Source organism: Falco rusticolus, chromosome 7 (assembly GCF_015220075.1).
Source record: "Falco rusticolus isolate bFalRus1 chromosome 7, bFalRus1.pri, whole genome shotgun sequence".
NCBI classification, from domain to species: domain Eukaryota; kingdom Metazoa; phylum Chordata; class Aves; order Falconiformes; family Falconidae; genus Falco; species Falco rusticolus.
Genome location: NC_051193.1, coordinates 5,996,938 through 6,020,181, shown reverse-complemented (window position 1 = coordinate 6,020,181; position 23,244 = coordinate 5,996,938). Strand labels below are relative to the sequence as shown.

Sequence of the window (23,244 nt, the reverse complement as noted above, 5' to 3'; positions counted from 1 at the left end):
CAGCAGTTTGCTTTAAAATTATCTTAAGGACGAGTGCCAGGAGGACAGGGCCAGGCTCTTCGCAGTGGTGCCCAGAGGCAGGACAAGGGGCAACGGGCAGAAGCTGCCCCCCAGGGCGTTCCATCTGAGTGTGAGGGAAAATCTTTTATCTGAGGGAGACTGAGCCCTGGGACAGGCTGCCCAGGGAAGCTGCGCAGTCCCATTTTCCAGAGAAGTTCTAAACCTGCCCAGACACGACCCAGTGCAGCCTGCTGTAGGAGAGCCTGCTGCAGCCGGGGCAGGAGCTGGGGATCTCCCCAGGGCCCTTCCAACCCCCACCACGCCATGATGCTGTGACTCTGATTATCAAATCACCGTTGTCTAATTTGCCTGCGATAAATCTGCTGATTGGCTTTTTATGTCCATTGAATCTTTGGCCAGGACTGTTATTTCTTCCTCTGCGGAGCTGCACCGTGCCAGCACCATGCTGTACGGAAGGGCACTGACCCCAGCCCCAGGCTGCTCTGCCTGCACACGGGGCCCTGCAGCATCCCTCTGCCTCCGTGATCCTGGTGCAGGAGCTGAGGGATGTTTTTCCAGGAGACAGTGAGTGTTAAACGTCCCTCTGGCGTTGCAAAGTAGACTCATATTGTGATGAAGGCCAGCAGAGCTGCTTCTCTGGTCTGCCAGCCACACAAGATGCCTCAAAATGAAGCTATGTGCGAGTTGTCTTGTTTCAAGTGACCCCTGCACCATGCAGAGGAACAGTGTGATTTACCCCCACTGCTCTCTTCCCTAGGTGCTGTGACAATGATACATGTCTCTCAGTTGGTGCTTTCATCTGATAGTTGAATGGAGGTAATCGCCTGCCCTCAGACTGAGAATAACCTATAGTAGCAGACAAAGATATTAGCTTCAGAGATAGACCCAAATCTATACAATACTAATTAATCTTCTTAGGTACTGCAGGTATTAAACTGGATCAGCTATTCCTCCAGCAATGTGTCCTTCACACTTGACCCTCTCTTGTATTAGAACTCTGCCAACAGAGGCATCATGAAAATGGGATCATTTTCACCTGCCTCTCTCTGCAACAGCATCTCTCATCTGGCTGTTAAGTATCAAAGAAGCTTCCAGCACTACGCTCAACCCTTGGTACTCCTCTTCCTCTTGGACAGCATCTTTGGAAGGTAAACTGTGGAGGTTCATTTGATTGCTTCAGCTCTCTTATGACTGAGACAGTCCAGCCAGTGAGAAAGGAGTTGATCAGGAGCTGGCTTGTAAGAGGCTGCTACATTTAAAAGGCCAGAGAAACAAAGAGGCTGGTAGTCAGGTGTTGGGAAATGCTGGAGAGCTCTTACAATTGGTCCTAGCTTTGAATATGTTTCTACTTGCAAAAGGTCTTTTAAGCAGCTCATTTTGGAGACGAGAAGTAAAAACAGTGTGGAAATAGGAGTGTGTGCATACATCTTCTGTCTGTGTCATTCCTTTTACTCTTATCTTTGTTAGGAAAGTTTCTTTTCTAATAATGTGAAATGTGTTATGCATATTATGCAGTTCTGCCATATGCATGTTTATGTTCTTTTAACATATGAAAAGCAAAGCTTATATCATCTATTTATCTAGGTACTCCCATGACCCTCTATTACTGTTGCCTTAGTGATCTTCCCAACTATTTAAAAGAAGATAATAATGCCTGTCTTGCAAGAAATTTAGGCTGATTACTTCACTGGGTGTTATGCAAGATGGTAAGTGTGTGCTAACTTGCATGAAGAGTTTATCTGAGAATGGCTTACAAAACTGTGATTCACATCCAGCTCAAGAATAATGTAACATTCCCATGCTGGGGAAAAAGAAATATCCATGAAGAGCGGTATTCTAAGGTAAAACATTCAAGCAGTGCTGAAGGGGGTAAATTCTGTCCCCGAATCACTGTCTCCATACTGTCACAGCTGCAGGCTCTGTCTGTCACTCTGGCATTTACAATTTCTCTCCCTTTCTAAAAGCTATTCAAATAATTATGCAAGATATGCTAATTATCCCCTAATAAAAGGTATGATTACAATTCCACTTTGCCAGTTCTGATTTCTAAAGAAAGGCTTGAAAAGATGTAGTCATAGAAACAAATGGATGCTCAGCACCCTCAGGTTTACCAAGTCTGCCTCATGCTCTTTTCAAACTGAAGGAAAAAATCTCACTGTTGCTCGGTTTGCATTCTGTGGGAGTACAAGGCTGGAGAGCCATGGAGCAGCATAACTGGGAACCATTAAGCAGTTTTCATCCTCCTGTTGAGGTTACTTAGGTGAATAACTAGTCTGTTAGGAGGGAGATTTTAACAGCATGATCTTGTCTTCAGAGCATCATCTTTTCCAGCAATTTAAAGCAGGTTCCTTGACAGAAGCAGAAGCCATATCCTCTTCTCCTGCAGAACACTGACCCAGTTTTTAATATTACAGAATAACTACTCGACTCAAGTAAAAACACAAGCCTTAATAGCTCCTGGATGTGGGCATTAGGTGGAATCAGAATTCAGCTCAGATTGGACTGTCTCAGCTAACTCCTTTCTATTAAGCCAAACCTTTGATTATTAATCAGCATAGCCTACAGTCATTAAAAAAAAAAAAAAAAGACTGAAAGCTGAATCTAGATCTGCCTTTACTCATTTAAGTCCATTTCTTTTTACTGAAGAACAGAAAAGCACTCAGTCAGTGGTGGAAAGTTGCAATTCTTTGTTTTTTACACCAGCTTTTCTTTTGCAGGATTCTGCATTTTGTGTCATGCAGCTTCACTCCTGATATTTAAGATCAGCGAGAAACTCCAATGGTGGATATAAGTGCAAAGTGGTGAATAAGAGAAGTCTTCAGTGGCTTCTGGACACGGCTCTGATTTTTGAACCTTTAGGAAATGCATTTGCCACGGAGAAGGCGGCTACAACAGAACCGAATCTTTTTCTTGCTTGCCATAGTGTTGGTCCTCTCTCTCTATCAGCTCCAGTTCAGCCCCTCTACCCTTGCAGCATCACACACAGCACCCCGGCCCGTGGACCCTGTCAAAGTGACCTCCAGGGACCTCTCCAGCAACAAGACTGCCATAAAAGGCAATATCACAGCAGCACCCAAAATATGTGTGTATGTGGATCCTGAGCCAACTGTGCCCATCACTACATCAGTGGATAAAACACCACAGCGTGAAAATGTCAGTGAAAGCTACCCAGATGAGAAGCCACCATACGAGTCCAAGGGAGAATATCCCCAGGACCTATTCAGTGTGGAAGAACGCAGGCAAGGGTGGGTTGTACTTCACATCTTTGGCATGATGTATGTATTTGTGGCCTTGGCCATAGTGTGTGATGAGTATTTTGTCCCTGCTTTGGGAGCGATCACAGAGAAGCTGCAGATCTCTGAAGATGTGGCTGGAGCCACCTTCATGGCAGCAGGTGGATCGGCACCAGAACTCTTCACCTCCCTCATAGGTGTCTTCATCTCACACAGCAATGTCGGCATCGGTACCATTGTGGGCTCAGCAGTGTTTAATATCCTCTTTGTCATTGGCACCTGTGCCCTCTTCTCAAGGGAGATACTCTACCTGACATGGTGGCCCTTGTTTAGAGACATCTCATTCTACTGTGTAGACTTACTGATGCTCATCCTGTTTTTCCTAGACAGTGTCATTGATTGGTGGGAAAGCCTTCTTTTACTGACTGCCTACGCCACATACGTATTCACTATGAAACAGAACGTGTACCTAGAGCAATGGGTGAAGCAGGAGCTGAACAAGAAGCTAAATGCTGTGCAGGCAGCATCAGCAGAGCATATACGGAAGGTTGGTATCCTTATTGTTCAGAGGGCAGGTTGGAAATAATTCGTTCTAGGGTAAACCACAACACAAAACATCATCTCCTTCACAAATTGCATATTCAAACAAAACCTCAAAATACAGGTATTGGTCAATAATTATGGTTATAAAATGAGGGAAATGCAATCTAGATAATAGAGATTCGAAGAAATTAGGTAACACCACTAAAAGGGAGTTATAACCTTGCAGTTACTGAAGATACCAGTTGCAGTTGCTTATCTACTTTCAAAGATGTGTGGGATTTTGCTTACTTGGTTATTGTAGAGGAATTAAAAAAAAAAAAAAAGCACTTGCAGAAACACATTCTCAGTCTGGGAGCAAGGCTAGATAAATTCTGCGTTGAACATAGGGAAAAAAGGCTTCTGGTAAGAGGCACTGTCCAAGCCTCTTGCAGATGAGTGATGAGTGTTTTTTTTCCCTTTCTGAAGCTAGGCGTGTTGCTGGCATATTGGTGGTATCACTCGTTACCCAGTCTGCAGCACGGAAGGGGATCTGGCAGCCTCCAGCAACCATTGCCACCTCTCCCAGTCAGCATTTGGTAACAAGACTGAAATGGCCAAATCCCATTTCCATGCACTGGCCACAGCTGTGTGTGCTCAGAGATGGTTTTATGTGCCGCTGGTGCTCCGAGTTTTGTGGCTGTAACTACACACTCCAGATCTGAGACCAGGGCCTCTTCACTCATTGTCTTTTGAAGGTAGAGTTGACTGCTTACACAAAGACAGTATTTGAAGGTGTCCCCAGGGCCAACTACTCTTTCAGACTAGCAGGTTTGGCCAGGACATGGTCTCCAGAACACCAGGGACTTTGTCTTTTTGAGTGTGCCTGCCCACTTCCTCCTCCTCTGTCCCTCCCCAACTCTCTTACCACCTCTTTGTCCTCTTGACCTGTGCTACTGCCAACCATCAAGCAGAAACCACTAGATTTCAAATTGTCCTCTGGCAGTGGCATGCTTTACTAGTCAGATGTGCATCACTGTCACTCAAGTGTCCTTTGCCCCTTCTGATCTTGGTACTCTATGTAGTTTAAGGAAAGAAAGGAAGAGGGGTGAGGGTAGTTGAAGTGGTGCAGAATCAAGAAAGAGCTTTTCTTTCCTCTTCCCGGTCTTTCAGCCAGTGCTTGTGGCTGGAAGTCCTGAAAGCTCATGTGTTCCATTCTGGTGGGATAGATGTGCAAGATACTGCAGCTATACACATACATCACCAATCATCACAAATTGAATCCAGCCCTTCAGACTGAAGGAAAAAAAACCCCAACCTGCACTTTAAGTTTACAGAGAACTCTCACTACGATATAGTAGCATGACAGAGAGCTGCTGGACCTAACCCTTGGGAAAAATAAATTACTGTATGTGAAGTAATGCTGATCACTGGAAAAAAACCCAAAACAACCACCCAAAACAACCTTCACTCTGCCTCTGCTAGAAAGTGAGTAAGGATACAGATGTTTGGGGATGAAGTGTGGGGCTGCCTGTATCAACAGGAATCAGATGGTAGATACCATTTGAGTCTGCCCCTGGGTACCTGCATCCTCAATAAGGATTAATCCTGTAGGTAGAATCCTGCTTCTCTTGGACACCACATGGTTTTAAGGAGGGCAGGTGGCTTCAGCTCTTTCAGTAGCATCCATGCAGAGTCAATTGTATTAGCTTTCTCACGTTCTCACAGATAATAGCCTGGAGAGCTATCATTAGATCCTGAAAAAGCAGGTGAAGTGGTAGTGGTGTTCAATCCTTTTTGTTCTTGTTTGCATGCAGAAAAGCACTGGGGCAGTTGCAGATGATGGAACAAAGCCAGCAGATGGGAGGAAGCTGCATGTAAGTATAAGCAAATTTACAGGCATCTGAATTCATTGTATTTTGAATCCCTCCCCATGTCACGTCATGAATAAAGATGTCTTCCATATCAAGAAACCTGGACCAAAGCCTACTTTGCGTAAAGAACTAGGCATACATGGCACAATATCCACAGCTTACTTAAGAGGACACCTGGCTGAGTTGTGTCCTCGAAGTAATTTTTATAAAAACTGAGACAGCTCAGGCTTCCTGAGTAGATTTGGCTATTCACTCTGCGCTTTAAACAGCCATAGAGAAATTCAGAGCATGACTTTTCTTACCTGGTTTCATGGCCAGTTTTCCTCCTGGGCTCCCAAAGCAGAGGTCAGTAGGGCGTATCCTTCCCCATAGCAAACCCTGAAGAGCTCATTCCTCTGCTGCTGGTTAAATTGCTGACCCTTTGTCTTTGCACAGAGAGGCCTATCTGATGTGGTGGCTGCATATGTATGTAATGTTACAGGTGTTAGCTTCCTCATGTGGATGTCGCTTGTTCCTCTGTGCACTTAACATACCTGTACTGATTAATTCAAAAGCTCATTGGGACTCTGGTGTTGACTGTAAGAACAGAGCACCAGAGCTTTCAAGTTTTAAGTCAGGACACCTGACATGACTGTAGCATTACCTCAAAACAGCATATAAACCTACAGAGTTACTAACAAGTTTATGATTAAAAGCACTAGATGCTTTGATTACTATAATTTATAACACCATTGTATTGACGCTGAGTCCGTGCAAGCCCATTGCATTTACCTAAGGACAGGCTGGCCTGCTATCTCAAGATCACGTCTCTTGCTGTGAACGGTCGGTGCTGACAGCCATCCTGTGAACTTGAGCACAGAGGCTGTTTAAAATCCATGCTGAGGCTGCTCCTTGGGCTGGGGAGATCAGCCTCCATCTAAACACATCCTCAGGGCAGAGGCAAACCAAGGGTGGAGATGTTTTGAGGAGGAAATTGTTATTGACTGGTGCGTTGTACCTTCCCATAGCCTGCAACAGCCTTACAGCGAGGCAGCAGCTCAGCCTCCCTTCACAACTCCCAAATGCGCAGCACCATCTTCCAGCTCATGATCCACACCCTGGACCCCCTGGCAGAAGGTGAGTGAATGCTCCACATCTGCGGGACTTTGGTTTGCAGCCCCGAGCGCGGAGCAGTTTATCTGGGAATACAGCCTTTGTATGTCAGGGTGTTGGGGGTCAGCAACTGATCCTTGAAACGCAGCTATGAGCATCACAGATAACGTTAGGTGGGGGGAGCTCTGCAACAGCAGGATGTACCCCTTCTGATCACATGGCCAGCAAGGACAAACATCTCACATTTTGGCAATGACATATCTACTTTGCCTGTGCCAAACTGGTTACTGCTGTGGTGGCAGCTACTGCATGAGGGGGAACGAGGGCATGTGGAGCAGCTGCTGTTGCTGGGGTCCCTGCAAGTGGTGGTGATCACCACAGTCATCCATCTTCTGCTGTCTCTCTGATAGCAGGGGCAGCAAACATGAGTTACTGGCTTCCTCCACCTCATAGCATGTCACACATCTTCCTTCATCTTCTTAGCTCATACTGCACCCCAGTCTTGAAATAGTAGCGTTCCATGTTGACTGCATTTTCAAGAAAGAGCTGCTCAACCTATCAGTCTCATTTATAATGGGAAAACGAACACATGGAGAGCTCATTACCTATACACCTCCACAGCTATGCACACAGCCCCTCACGAGGCATAAATCTGAAGAGGAGGAAAACTAAGTTAAAACCCTTGAAGAATTACCATTTTGAGAGTGGTTAAAATCCCAGCTGAGATCTAAAACACACAACAAGCTCCAATTTATGATGGTTAAGCCAATCTGTATGTGATTTAGACCAACACTAAGCACCTCTGAAAACCACCTGCAACACAGCAGTATCATCATAGCCCTTTGCAGCCAAGGGGCAGCTCCCCAGGGCCAAGGGTTGATCAACTCAGGACTAAGACATCTTCTTTTAAACTGCCCAGGGTGCAAAGAAGCCACATCTTCAGATGCACCCAGGGTCTTTGTACACAAACTTGTAACATGCCGCTTTGTATCAACTTTAATCCAAACACAGTGTGGAGGTTCATTTTCCAAGAAATGATGAAGCATATTAAAAAAGACTTTTTTAGGTTTTCTTTCCTAGCTCAGCACATGCCTTGCACCTCCACTGCCCTACTTGTTCTAAAGAGATTATCTGTTGTGCATTCAAAGAGAGATTGAAGCTAAGCAGATCAACACCTCTCAGTCTATCACAGAGGTTACAAAAAGGACTCTCCAGATCAAAATCCCAGTTGCACAAACTGATGGAGAGAACAAAGGAGGCTTGATAAGGACAGAAAGACAGATAAGTGTCTGCTTTGACAAATTTTCATGAAGGCACCCATTGCGTTACTAATGGTAGCCTAACAAGAGCCAGACTCATCAGGATTTGCCCTACTGCCCTTGCCTCCTGTCCCCCCAAAAGGTGATATCGAAAGCATAAGGATAAACCAAAAAACTTCTAAGAGGACATGCCATTGCCTTTAGCATCAAAAAGTGCCAGACCTGAGGGAGTGCTGCCACTCAGAGACCCCTCCAGCACCTCCTTAACCTTCCTGTACAGAGGTACAGGATTTACAGAGGTAAATGTCTTTGTGCAGCATCTGCCCATCCCAGGCCAGCACACACCTGGCTTTCTGGTCCAGGCTGGTGCCCTGGTGAAGCCCTGGGACCTCAGCAGGACTTGGGGGCGGGTGTGCGTGTGTGTGCTGGGTTTGCCATCCCAGGCCAAGGAGAGCACTCCAGTGCTGCCCCAGTCAGTTCTGCCCAGAATACGCTGCTGGGGGTTTCAATGCGGTTGTAAGCCACTAGCCTCGCTAAAGAGGCTGTTATTGCCACGACTTGTGAATACTGAATAAACAGGCCTGGGGGGCGGCAGGGTAGGGGTGGGGGGTAGCAGTTTGGATCTTCTCTGAAGGACAACTTCCCCTCTTTTCAGCCAGACTTTTAAGTTACTGTCGCTGCATGCGGCAGCCACTAGATGGGAGTGTGACCACATACACCTAATACATAGCCTTACTACCGGTCTAATACAGCAGGGATGGTGCGAGGATGGGCTAGTCTCTCTAAAAGGTTGTTATTTCTTAGACCATTTACTATAATAATGCCACTGAGGTTAATCTGCCCCAGGTACATGCCTGTTCCGCTCAACACTGTCGGAACAGAGACAGCTCCTTAGAAAAGGTACCCATGAAGAAAGTTACCGATGCTATGACAGCACAGCACTCAAAATCAAGGAGCCAGTGTCCAAGGTCCTGTGCATCCCTACCCTGATAAATTTATCCCTAAAGAAAGGGAGTCTGGAGAAAATGAATCATTTATGAATGGACTGAGAAACCTAAGTGCCTTGAAGATCTTGGCCAAAAAGATCAAGTGACTTCCCCAGGATGACTGAAAAAGAATCTGAACCCACCAAGGCATATCAGGTCTGCAAGCTCTGCATTTGTGTTATTAGTGCTGCAGCCCTTTGGTACCCTTGGGACAGCTGGGTGCCTGCTTCCCACTGATCACCAGCAAGGTCCTCTTTGCAGCGTGGGCAGCACTGTCTGTACCAGACACATTTCTGTAATTAGGTTGCAACATAAAAGATGATCCCAAAGCAATTTATCTTTCCTCAAGGGTCCTTGGTTCCTTCTTGCCAATGCCTGTAGCATCAGCACTTAGAGGCTGTGGTAAAGAACACTCTACAAAAGAAAAAGGTTGCCAACTATTGCTCAGCAGTTCCTAACTTAACCTACTGAAATTAAGATCTCTGTAGGGTTTCCTTCTTTCTGCTGCAGTTGCATTTTATTTGGGCAGCACAGAAGCAGCTTCAGAGCAGCAAGGCCCAAAATGTGGAAAAATTGGCAGCACTGGGCCTCCAGAACTAACTCCCAGATCTCTGCAGAGGCAGAGAACTTAGAAATACAGTAGAAATCTGAAAAACAAACTTTGTTTCACTGTTTCTAATGCGATGCCCCTTGTGTGAAACAGAATTTCTCATTTGAACAGTGGATTAAGTTCAGAATGTTTGGTTTTCCTTGTATTAGGAAGGGATCACTACTTAAGTCTTCTCCTCTGTCTACAGGAGACTAGGTGGTTTACTTAGATGTTCTAACATTTACACTGCATCCTCAATTATGTTTTTGACAGAAGCTTTTATTTTCAAAGTGCCTTTTTTGTTTTGTTTCGTTTTAATGAGGAATTTCTAGCAACTTTGGTGTTTTCCCCACTTTCTCTGGAAGCGTGTAGAAGCAGAGCGTGAGATCTTTTAAAGTTAGACACCAGAGGGAACTGCTGGGGAATTAAAGGGAGGAAGGATTTTGGAAAGACTGAGGAACGTTCTCATTTCCGAATCTCCAGTTTTACCATTGGATTATTCTTTGAACTCTCATCACACAAGGAAGAAGACAGAAGCCTACTTTTAAATGAAGAAAAAGGCTCCAGCAGCAAGGTTGTCAGAGCTGTCTACCCTCAGTATGCCCCAGTTAACAAGCTAACGATTTAGGAAATTAGACCAGAACAGAGCAGCAGGCAGCGTTGCAGGCTAGAGCTGAGCTAGAAGACTGAAAGCAGCTACAGCCTCTCCTTGTTTCATTAGCATTCAATGACTTGTTTTAAGAGAATTATGATACAAAGGGGCAAAAGGAATCATGAGATTATTTTTTTTACTTCTACTTTTAGACAGCAGAATTTCCAAATCCTCCAGGTTCATGCCAAATTTTAAAGAAAAAAAATCCTTCCTGCTGTTCATGTTGTAAGTTAGTCCTTTTAGATTAAATATTAGTGCCAAAGAATTGATTAAACATAAGGGCTAAACAAAGGTAGAAGCTCAGCTGCCACCTTAAATCCAGTCGGGATGCTGTCAATCCACAGGACAGGAATTTTCCTGAAGAGCATCTCAGGGCCCCTGGCCACAGGCATGTCCTGTGTGATGGGCTTTCAGACCAGGGGGCAGTTACCAGCAGTGAACACCCCAGGGACTGCACTGCTGAGTGAGGGCTGAGCACCCAGGGCTGCGCAGCACCCACAGCACCCTGCCCTGGCTGCTGAAACAGCCAGCACCCTGCCCTGCTCAGCTAATCCCCAGCACTAGCAAGGGCTGAGCTGACAGATATCCTTCCTCCCCATGCTGACCTGCAGATCTTGCCAGCTTATAGCCAGCTCTTCCTCCAGCCTCAGCCCACCCTGCATGAATTGCGTGTCAGAGGAATTAACACCTTTTTAAATGAGGCTGATCTCATGAGAACTGGATAGTGGCCTGGACCTAATCTGTTTATCCTGACAGAGAGATGCTCACAGGCATCGCTCAGGTTGGCGCTCACAGCCTGCAGCCTAGGGAAGGGCAAGAAGCCAGGGGCTTGAATTTATATAATCTCTTTCAGGCTGAGCCTGACCGCCCTGACCCTGCTGACAGAAGCTTTTGCAATAGCTTCTGGGAAAAGCTGAACAGAAAGATGCATTGCGCAGTGGTTAGAGCAGACTGGGAGCAAAAGGTCACCTCTTCATTGTCCTGCACCAATGGGTATGCTTATGTTGAGCATCAGCTGAAGGGAACGAAGCAAAGCGCTTCACATTCCCCATGGTAGGCTTCAATATTGACAAGGAGCATGGAAGAGTCAGGCTCCTTAGTCCCAGCCAGCCTTCTAATGGAGAAGAGCTCATTGTTTCATCTCTGTCCAGCCATTCTAATGTTCACTGGAAATCCCAGTTGGTGAAAAATGTTTCTGTCAGATGGTAACAGGAATCACCCCAGAGTCCTTAATGTCTGAGCTGGTCCCAGTTATTGGACATATACCAGAGTCTACTGATTTTCACAAGGTTCAGATCAGAATCTGCCTGCAGGGCTCAAGGCCTCGGACCTGCTATATATATTAACTCAGTATCATGGTGATTAATAAAGTGACAGGGCCTGCCCTTGAGGCAAAAGACAACAGCAAGTTCTGGTTTCATAGTCAACAGGATAGTAGATTAAATTGATGTGATAAAACTTTCAGAGGAAATTAATTTACAGCCCTGCACACAAGCCAAGCATAACATGGCCAATTTCTTGTGGCTACTGTCCACGTGCAAACCCTGCAACCCACGTCAATGGGTAGGCAGCTCACTAGAGGATATAGATTGGAGCAAAATGAAGCTTTTCTTTGAGCCAATGATTTGCTCACTTTTAATGAGAGCAGGAGTTAAGATATTTGAGCACAACATCTAACTGAAGACACGCACACTGTTTCACAACTCACTGTAAAACAATAATAAAGCAGCTCAGCGGAGCAGAGCATAGTTTACAGTGAAAGTCAGCAGTCCCAGAAATACAGTACTGGACACTGCACTGGTGCAGATGATCTCTCGGGTAGCCTGGGTCATGTTGAACCTGGATACCAGGAATTTAAATCAAGTCCAGCAGGGGAGACACTCATTCGTACTTAGAGAAATCAGTACTTTTCCAGTTAATGGGAATGCAAAAGGTTTTAATTTTTCCTTACCATCAGGTCGCCAGGCTGCAAGCAGCACAGTAAAGCCTCTTTAACAGCCACATGTCAGAAGGAAGCTTTCATTTTTAGCTTGCACACAATCTAGCCTGAAAAAAATCAACAGCCCTTTTAGAACAAAATGATATTGCATTGAAACTGCTCCTCTGTTCTTTCTGCATTTGCTTCCTACGAAGTACAGATATCCTCTGTATTACTGAACTGGAAAAGATTTCCATTCCCTCTTGATTCTCTTTTAAATATGAAAGTATCGGTTCCATGTCAGACTGCTGGCATAATTGCCATAGTACTAAGCATTTAAATGTAACAGCTATGATCAACAAGCAGCAGCCAGAATCCAGGGCCACAGCCAGAAAGGTGACTCACAAGTCAGTGCTGACTGCAACCCGTGCAAGAGGAAAGGGACAAGAGTGTGTGTGTGTTGGGGGGAGGCGGGTAAAGGGGGCCTTTGCATAGCTGGCAGCTGCTGATGAACGCATCCTTCTCACCCACAGCAAAATTTAAAGACAGGGTTGACATCCTGAGCCACATAGCCAAGGCCAAAGTAGAGACTCTGGCTGGACAAGGATCAAAACCAGAAGGTGAGTGCAAGAAGAGTCAGTGCTGTTTGCCTAGTTGTGTGCTGCAATCCCTCACCTTCCCAGCACCCGACACCCAAGGGCTGGCAAAGAAACACTATGGTCTAACACAAATTTTCTGTTATTGCTGGTCACAGATGGCTGCTATAATAATGCAGCAGAAATCAATCGATATACACTAACAGTGGGCAATAAAAACCATCCCCACAGGAGCCTAGGAGTGGTTAGTGAGATAGCATCCAAACAGAAAGCGCTACAAGGATGTAGCATAAATTGCCACCAGAAGGGTGGAAGAGGGGAAATCAGGCCATTACAGGCAGCAGTTGGGTGCTGCCACACTGCTGGTCTTTGGTAGACCTTGCAAATGAGGTGTTCACTAAAACAAAGTACTTTCATTTTAGCTTGGAAGTTTGGCACACTTGCAGAAGAGCACAAAAGATTCCTCCAGAGAGAAAAGCCGCACTGACTTTGCCTATATCAATTCTAAGGGTCTGTGCATCCTCCCTTTTAATAGCTTTTGTATTTTTCTATATCCTGCTGATACACAGGCTTCCTGAGCTGATTCAGAGGCAGCAGCTGGCCAAGCTACAACCTCGGTCTGTGCTGTCAGTGAGGCTAGAGATTTTGAAAAACAAGCAAACTTTCGTGTGGAAGGTGACACCTCCACAAGCACCCTGCTGCAGTACAGCAGCCACCCAAGTACCTCACAGTGTTGCACCTCACCTATGTCAATGAGACCAAACTTGGGGAAATCACGGTTTAAGAAACAAGTACCTTCTTGGTGTGAGTGACTGACACCATGTTGACTTCACTGAACCAAGAATTTTCATCCTGTGATATGTTCCACAAATTTTGTTAGTGCATAGAGAGAGCTGTGCACATTCCAAAGACATTATCGCCGTTTCACACTTTGGGCTGAAATTATCCCATGTGAACTCTCTGAAGGCCTGGTTTCAGAAATCCCAAATGGCACACCTTGAAGCCACGCATTTCTAAAAATCTCTCCTCTAGACTTGCTCCCTAGTGCAGTTGTGAGGCACTGCACTGGGTCAGCTTACCCAGTTCAGGGCAAGATACCCTGTAACACCCCATCCAGGTGCAATTCATGGGATAATATGATCCTACTGACTTTACAGGCTTGACCATGTGGAGGGGGTCCCTTAACCTAAATTGCAGCAGTCTGAAAGGTGCCCTTGCTGTGACAGAGCAGTGAGCCAATCTCTCCTCTCCCCTCTGCTCTGGGTTATCTGAGTTTCTACTTTTCTGCACAGAGGTTTCTGTGTTCCTCCTGGCTATGCTGGTTAGCACAGAGGACACTGCAGTTATTCCCTTGTATGTGTCAGCACTATTCCAAATGATTAGAAATTAAAGTCTGGCAGCACATAACTGTCATTTCTCAGAAGCCTTGAAGAGTATCAGTTCCCTGGAGAATGCCATACTCTACTAGAAAAAAACTCCCAAACACCAGGGAAGCAAAACTTTACATCCTTTCTGGCTTTTAAGGATGGCTTTAATAAGATCTTCAGAATCCAGAATGAAACAAAGAAACACTCATCAGTTGTAGGTCAGATAATTAGCATTTCCCTGTTAGGCATGTGCCACACAGCACTTTCAGACAGAAGGTCACAGAGCCATCAAGGTATCATTCTACAGCAGGCAGGCCAGATTCTGCCCAGCTTTTACTGATTGCAATCCATGGTAGACAGAGAGGGCAAACAAAACCTAAGCAATCAGACTAGGTTTAACATGAAATGCCACAAATTTTTGTAGGAAAAACCTCAAACCTCCCTACTGAGCAAGGGGAAGGCGACCACCTGATGCTAAGGTGACTGAAACCAGTACTGCTTCTTATCACTTTTAGCAGAAAAGGCAGCACCAAACACCATTCAAGTAACTCCTGCCAGTGACTCTGAACCCAGAAAAGACAAACAGAAGGCAGATGCACCGCAAGATGGACAGGTATCGAAAGTACCATAAGCAGCAAGCGCTCAGTCCAGACCAAACTTCGTATGTACTCCTTCCCTCTCTAGAGCTTTTGGGATAGGACCCAACCCATTTCCCCTAACTGGCAACTATAAATAGACTGCATGTGTAGCAGTAAGATATGTTAAAAGTGTTAGCTGAAACATTTCAGCTTGCAAACATAAATCAGCTCCAAACGCCACACCAACTAACACTATGTAGTATTTTCTCAAGTCACTCTTCAGAGGTCCCATGGATACTCCAACACAAGGGAAGATATGAGCGTCTGCCTGTCCTGGGTTCACCAGTAGATGTTTCTGGTTTATTTCCCAAATCCCTCCTTTCAGTCAATGTGATTTAGCTGTTCTGACAAGAAAAGATTTTTCAAGGATGCGCAGTAAATGCTGCATTTGTGTCAAAAACCCATCTAAAAGTTCATTCTAGTTAATGGATATAGATTGGTTAACATAATACACAGGCACCCAGCTAGGGCGCACCTGGATTTTGTCCCACAATAGCAAGACCGAGGCTGTGGCTGCCTTCAGCCACATTACAAATGTGTCCTCTGCCCAGGCAAGGCCATGCTGCTGTGCAGCAACTTGGTAGTGTGAAAACATACTGTTTGTTTTTTTCCCCCACCCTGATCTACAGTCCTCATCAGACAGTGACACCTCAGAAGACAGCAGCTCTGGGAGTGAGGAAGACAGTGATGATGACAGCACAGATGATGATGAAAACGACGAGCCATTATCTCTTGAATGGCCAGAAACTAGGAAAAAACAAGCCATTTACCTTTTCCTCTTTCCCATTGTCTTTCCTCTCTGGAGCACCCTGCCCGACGTTAGAAACCCAGTAAGAATCTATCTTCCTTCTGCTACTGGATTCATTAACTGAACTATAGATTTCCTCTCAGCAAGAGTCACCAGTTCTATTTTTCCATGTTTAGTCTTTGCATAAGTGCTGTTAATGCTGCAGGGAGAGGGACAGGATCCCCAGCTGCAGCACAGCATAGTTCCAGAGACTGAATTTAATAAGCCACAAAAGACTAGCAACCACTGGTCATCTAATCAAGCTGACAAAAACCAAATGCAATTAGAGAGAGCAGGTTAAAACAATTGATTGCAGTGAAGTGTTTCAAGTGAATACTCTTCATGGGAGATTGTTAACTTTCCTGAAACTTCTTTTTTTTCTTTCTTTTCAAACATGATTTTAACAGGACTCCAAAAAATTCTTTGTCATCACATTTTTTGGATCCATCATCTGGATTGCTGTATTCTCTTACCTCATGGTGTGGTGGGCTCACCAGGTGAGGGGTTTATTTTCTCTCTGCAAACAAGACTATTTCAGAACAAGTATATGGAGAGAGAGGGAACAGTGTTGCTGTGGCATTTTATCTGATGAATTACAGCTGCAGTCATCCATCAAAATAGTAGAAACTTTGTTTTGTTAGAACCCAAAAGGGGATTTTCAATTTCATTCTTTTCAATTTGACAAAGAGTCATTCTTTTTTGAGAGCTTCCAAGGGAATTTGTGCATCTGTGAAAGGAAAAGTGCCATCAAGATTTGTCTTAATACTGCCTTTTCATTGATGAATGATTCTGTGCAGAACATAATTACCCCTTAATTGAAATTCTAGGAAAATACAGGTTCTGGAAGCTGCTAAATGATCTCAACTCCCACTGCCTTAATGTTCACCTGGTATTCTGGGAAATAATACTTGCATCTTGTAAAAATCACACCCACAATTTGTATTTAGTGATCTACTGCACATTTGCAGTACAGCTGGATCATGCTATATATCCACAGGCTGTCATTTCCCTAAGCTCTCACATCTTAAGACAGCTGATGTTAAATCTGGAGAGGCAGAAGACATCCAGAAGAGGTGAACTTCAGGCAGAGGAGTTGCGCTGTAACCAACCTGACCTTGCTTTTAGTCTTGGCAAGACTAAGATCAGATGATCAAGTGATCAGGTGCCCTATGCTATAGAACAAATCAGAGATCAATGTACACTACTAAATTTAACTTTTTATCCTGTAAAGCAGAAAAATGCTACCATCTTTAAGGGGATTCAGAATATTTTAACTCAAATACGGCACAAAACCTAAAAGACTGCAGAGAGCAATTAAATTCCACGTTCCAAAGCTAACAGTCCTACCCAACTTCTTTGTGTTTATAGGCTTGGTGAAACACTTGGGATATCAGAGGACAATTATGGGTGTTAACTATACGGCAGCAGGAACATCAATCCCTGACCTTATCACCAGTGTCATCGTTGCACGCAAAGGCTTAGGTGACATGGCTGTCTCCAGCTCCGTAGGCAGCAATATCTTCGACATCACTGTTGGGTGAGTATTCGGTTCAATCCTAAAAGCTGCATTTCTTCTGAAACACAAAGCTAGGTGTATTTCAAACATGGTCTTAATTTTGTCGTAGCTGTAATTAAATGACAGGCAGCTGGGCAACCAGTTGCCTTTTTTTTTTAAGCCTAACCCAGCCATGAAAGACAGATTTTTATATGTCAGTCCACCATTTCCACCCAATTCTGAATCAACAGAAAATTACTGCTTTTTCAAGATAAAAATGCAACAAATCTTTGGGTAACATCAAAGATTCACAGACAGGATACTTATCTGTAGTCACCCAGAGCCATTCAGATCCGTGCAATCAGGCTCCGTAGCTACACCTGTATCTTTCATCAATAAAGTATGCAGACCTATTTCTTATTATAGCTGCTAAGACACTTAATTCATAGGTATTATTGGTAAAACCCCTTTTAGATTCTTGGATTGCATTATAATAGCGCAAGTATTATCCAAATGCAGTTTTTGACGTGACAACATCAGTTTTAGATTTATGCTAAGTTATACTGAATGCAATCATGCATTTTTTTTCTGTAACAGTCTGGAAAAATTGCTTAGTACAATGCAGAAAATGAACTGCCTTAGAACATTTGTTTCAATTACTTTTCCTTTACTTGCAGTTGCCAGTTCCTGGTTCCTTTATTCTGTCTTCAATGGGCTCAGTCCAGTTGCAGTCAGTAGCAATGGTTTGTTTTGTGCAATTGTTCTCCTTTTTCTCATGCTCCTATTTGTGACTATCCACTTGCTTCATGTAAATGGAAATGAACAAACTACTGGGTTTCACTATGTTTGCGCTTACTTTGTGTTCTTGGTCATCCGTGTGATGTTAGAAGACAAGATAATATCTGCCAGTATCTGTATGACATTGGATGCTCCAGGCTGTATGTACGCAGACATCAGACCAAACGGGATTTAAGGTAGCAATTGTTCTACTGAAAAAAAGCAACCAGATTATAACAAACTTACTGAGATAAAGTATCTTAACCATACTAATAAAAAAAAAATTTCAAGTGGTATGTCAGCCTCTACTATTTTTCTTCAGGATCAGGAAAGATCAGATAATGAAGTGGCCGGTATCAAACAACATACATGTTTAGGCATTCACGGAAAGGCTGACAGGATATAGATGCATGAAGTTTCCAGCCATGGTGATTCCCTCAAGTTATGGACCCTGATTTTCAGCACACATATTTACCTCACTCTAGAAATATTTTCAGGAACACAGTCTAAACTACTTAAACTGCCCAAACTCGCCGAAATCAATGAATGGTACTTCAGGCGGAATGGAATAAGGCACACCGTAGAGGTCTTTAGACAACTACTCTGCTTAAAATCACTGGGTAGGCACGCATTCTGCATCTCCGAAGTGAACTCCCTCAAACTGCATATAAGCAGAGAGCACAGCAGTTCCCACCGTTTGTGCTACAGCTTGTTTGCCATGACTCCCCTGTGCAGAGGTAGTTTTCATCCTTTCCGTGAATGCCACTATAAAGCACACGCAGCTGGTGCTCCAGGAAAGCGTACACAGAACAACGTGATGCGCTTCAGGGGAAATGCTTTTTGCTGGCCCTCTTAAGACCATGGGAAATGGAATTCTACGGTTTTCAAGGGAAAAGCAAAGCAGTAAGAGTTATTTCTGCATGCAGAAGAACACAGGATTTGAGAGCTGCGGAGCAATCCTGAAAGCTACCCGTACGGCCCCTTTTAAATCTGTACCTGATCTTGCAATACAATCCCTACAATTTACACCAAGTGCCACCAGTACAAGTGTGATGTCACACGGATTTACATCTTACTGTAATGAGGCTAAACATATCTGGGGTTAGAATATCACATTGCCACCAATAAAAACCAGAAATCAGAAACAAATAAAAACCAGGAATCAGAAATACTGCAAGAAGTTGAACTCCTTGAGTCTTGTTTTCATCCCGCCACTAATCTCTGAAATTTACAGATTATTATATCCAGCACTAACTCATGTAGTTAGCCCTGTCTTCTACATAACCACTATGAAAAAATGCCACTGACATCAACTATCAACAAACCTGAAAGGTTTATTGTTAACAATGCCTCATGTGAGCAAACAACCTAGTTCAGAGTTGCAGACATTTGTCATTCTCAGCCATCTAATAAAACGTTAATGAAAATAACAGGATAGGTTTTAAGCTTTTTATTGACTCACTGTAAAACTTCTTTTTTCGGATGAGACAGAAAAAAACCTTAACATTGTGAACACTGACTTTGCATATTTTGAAGGAACTACAAACCAAAGCAAACATCCAACATACTGGTTTTTGGTAAATAAAATTTAAACATTACATATTTACAAATCTACAACCATTCATTTAAAAAGTGCTGCTTGCAGACTAACAAAGTACCATTTTTAAATCCCAGTGAGATAATATCCAGAAATACCCCTCTCTATTATTACTATTTGCATCTCCCGTTTGTTATACAAAGATTTTACGTGCAGGAATTTTCTCTTTCTCGGGTACAAATCATTTAATTTGCCAGTGGAGGTCTAATTCATCAGGCTGTAACTGTACCAACAGCAAACCTTCTCAAAATGGGAAACAGTTAGCAGTGTCAGAGAAACAGCACAATTTCTATTCACATTTAAGTATTTCATCTCCAATAATTATTCCAGTGGAACCATACATAAAGCAAAATATATATTGCACTGCAAATGTAAAACCTTTGTTTAAGGTTTTTGATGTAAGCATTATTTAGTACACAAAAGGAGAAAATTCAGTTCATACAAAATTTTAAATTGAAAATACGTCTCAAATATTTCATTTATCCATCTTTGTGGTACTGGAAAATATAGTCAAATTGCTTTTCTAATAAAGGACAGTGAGATTTGAAAACTGTTTCAACACTGAATTGTATGATGCTTAAAAATTATCCACCTCAGGACCTACGTTTTGAACATTATGACTTGAACGAGGAAAAATTTCCCACTTGAAGTATATCACTATTCCAACTATATTTTATTATAGTACTTCTACAGTGGACTGACTTGCAACAGACTTTATGAAACAATTCATTAGGTATAATGATTTCACTTGATGAACTACTACATGATACAGTAATTTAAAAGCACACCCAAATAAACGCCAGCAATGCTTCAGGAGTGCCACTCTGAGGATGCAAGGACACAGGGAAATTGTTTGTCTGAAGGATGCATATACAATCCTTTCCATGGTACACTATATACTCCTCTGAAATACTGGCAGGACTGTTGGGATATCTGAATGAAGTGGCAAACCTGTTGGCTTTGTAAGTCCAAAGACAGCTGGAAGTACTTATAACAAAGCTGGGACTAGGATGGAGAAAGTGGGCCACGTGTTACAAGTGGTGCATCTCTTCCTGTGCTAGCACACGCAGATGCAGTGTTACGTCCTAGTAAGTGAGGGGTGGTTAGAGACCAGGCTCAGTCGCTTCAGCCAGACTAAAATAGGAAGCGTGAAGCTTCCTTCATAGCTCAGTACCTCTAACACACCACAGCAGCTCTGGAAAAAGCACTTGCCCTCCTTCACGGCTTGAAGGTCCTATAAAACAGTGGCTGCCCCAAGTGGGAAATGGCATGGGCAACAGAACTGCAAAGAGCTCGCATCACTACCTTGTACACGGCGCAAACATGTGTGAGTTTATACACACAGCAACTACTGTATGCAACTTTTACTTGGTAAATACAGTGTACCTACTGTACAGAGCCATACACGCACACTAATAGGTACTTACAATGAGTATGTTAAAAAATAACGTGGTGTTTTCACAATAGCTCAGAAGGATGAAGGGGGTATGTATCCACCCTACACCGACACACTGCCTACCACATACTTGGGTGAAAAAAGTAGCTATATTTCATGCATGAAGAATACTTCACAAGCGTGGCAGTACAAAAGAAAGCATCACAAAATGTTAAAATAAATTAAATGTGAAAAATGTTGGTAACTGTAGCATTGCTAGCTTCACCTCAGGGTGTGTGTAGGATGCTTTCAAAAAGGTCAGCTACATAATTAGCAGCAAATTAGAGAAGAGGTATTACCCAATGAAAGCTGTATCCAACAAGACTGCATCTTGGAATTATCATCAGCACATACCTGCAGCTCTAAAAATTTTAAATCCTTTCTCCTTAGGGCAGCACCTTCTTACTACTTTACAGAGGTCTGGGAGGAGGTTACATAGAGCTTCATAGCAGCATCGCTTCTCATCTAAGCCTTTAAGAGGCTCGCTATTTCATTTAATAAAGTAAATGTGAGCTTTAAAAAGTTTATCTCCTTTCTGCCTAACTAAATATTGCTGTATTATTACACTTGCAAACTAAACAGATTTTTAAAAATATCTGCTGGTAGGCAGACCAAAATATAAAATCTAATTTAACAGCTGAATATTTAGAAGTATGTAACCAGCAACAATCAACAGAAATTAGAATGGAAAACATTAACATTACTTAAAATAAAGCGTTTGTTAAAGCATGGTTTAACTGGTTTAGGGTGTTCTATACAATCAATGTCTGTTTTCCCACCTCCATAACAAGACTTCTGATATTTTCTCTGTAGCTACCTTCTGGTGAGGAGTTGCTATGTGACATGAAAGCACAGAACAATTTTTTTAAATCTCTAGAACAAGAAAACAGGAGTGAAAAGCCATGACTCCACACAAGGACTGACATAGCGCTTTTCTTCACAGAAAAAAGAAAAGTTAGTTTTGCCTGTGAAAGAGAGACCAAACATTCTAAGTACATTAATTATGCAACATATGCCCCAATAAGTTACATTCCTATATATTCCCTGTAGCAAGTCTGCTGTATGTACTTTAGTTAAAGCTTTGGATTAGCATTATGTACGTGTCATATTTAGTGTGTTTCAAAACCATCCACCAGACTCTGAACACTGCATGTTTATGAAGACCTCTTGCAGGCTGTCATTTGCTTTGTATTACATCTGTATGAGGTCACATTAACAAATACAACAGCTGAGAGGGACTGATTCCATAACCATAATCTGTAGACTCTTCAATATGCTTTCTTCTTTAAGAGGGAGTGAGGAGTGAAAGGAACAGGAGAGGAACAGGAGGGTTTCTACAAAGTGTTTTACAGAGACATCAGTGTGTTCGTTAAAGAGTTTTTAACAGAAGCTTACCATAACCTCCTTCTGATTGCTGTGGTAACACATTTTCCATGTGTGCATGAGAGAAATCCTGTATCTAGGGTACTGTCTAGGTGAAGGTAACATTTTCTGCTTTAAAAACAAAATCATCCTCTCAAAAAGTACTGGACGAGTTACTATAAATAGCATGTACTGCAAAAAAATAGCACTGTATTGCTTATGCAGCAAGTCCATTTAAAATTCACTCCGTAATTTAAAAAAATTAAAAAATATCAACTTACTATAAACAATTTAAAATATGTATAATACAACTTTGTATGCTCTTCATATCATGAATATTCTATGTAAACAATAGATTTTGAAGAATTTACTTCGCTCACATTAGTTTCAGTGCATTGTTTCTGTCCACCTGTTATTATTTTTTTTTTTTTAAGAAGGGAACTATAATATATTGTCCCAAGTTAGAGAACTGATTTTGTTTAGAATCTTCCTTTCTACACACTGATTTGCAGAAAGGACAAGGGAAATAATATTTGGCCCATTTCTCACTCTGCCCGTTTCCACAACTGCAGACAGGCCTAGTTTTTCCAAGGCCTTCCACCACAGTATGTTCGTACATATGTTCTTGAACACTGAAGACTGAGATGTTCCTTGTGACTGAAGTGGTTATTTTACACAGGTATACGTCATAGGTATCACCTCTATATCTAGGTATATTTAAAGATATGGTTCTCCAAAAATCTTTCGGCATTCCATCACTCCGGTACTTGGTGGTCTATCACAATTATGAGTATTCTTTACTTGATTAGCTGTGAGACGATCATAAGCCATTTTGTACTCTCTGTCAAAAGCATCTGCAGAAATAGAAAAAAACCCCTTCTATATACTGTTCTTAAAACCACAACCCAAATACAGTGACAATGACTAAGCAAGTCCATTTTATTCAGCGCTTACACAGAATGGCACACATCTAATCTACTTCTTTTTGGAAGCTGAAAAACTAGTTTGCATACATTCATCATCTATGCTTATCTGAATGATTTATAA

General features: G+C 42.9%; 2 protein-coding genes across 2 annotated transcripts in view; one reads left to right on the top strand and one right to left on the bottom strand.

Moving 5' to 3' along the window:
- The first annotated feature begins 1,001 nt into the window (after positions 1–1,001).
- SLC24A1 (solute carrier family 24 member 1) lies at positions 1,002–19,576 on the top strand. The gene is given in 13 exon segments (XM_037396231.1): positions 1,002–1,169; positions 2,739–3,801; positions 5,591–5,650; positions 6,655–6,763; positions 12,677–12,763; positions 14,622–14,719; positions 15,374–15,574; positions 15,939–16,035; positions 16,900–17,068; positions 17,711–17,820; positions 17,823–17,840; positions 17,843–17,875; positions 17,878–19,576. Coding segments are annotated over 12 exon segments (2,022 nt in total). The 5' UTR covers positions 1,002–1,169; positions 2,739–2,883; the 3' UTR covers positions 18,000–19,576.
- The window catches only part of DENND4A (DENN domain containing 4A), a 56,369-nt gene continuing 52,363 nt past the window's right edge, over positions 19,239–23,244 (bottom strand). The window contains 1 exon segment of the mRNA XM_037396230.1: positions 19,239–23,051. Coding sequence (XP_037252127.1) covers positions 22,915–23,051 — 137 coding nt within the window. The 3' untranslated portion in view covers positions 19,239–22,914.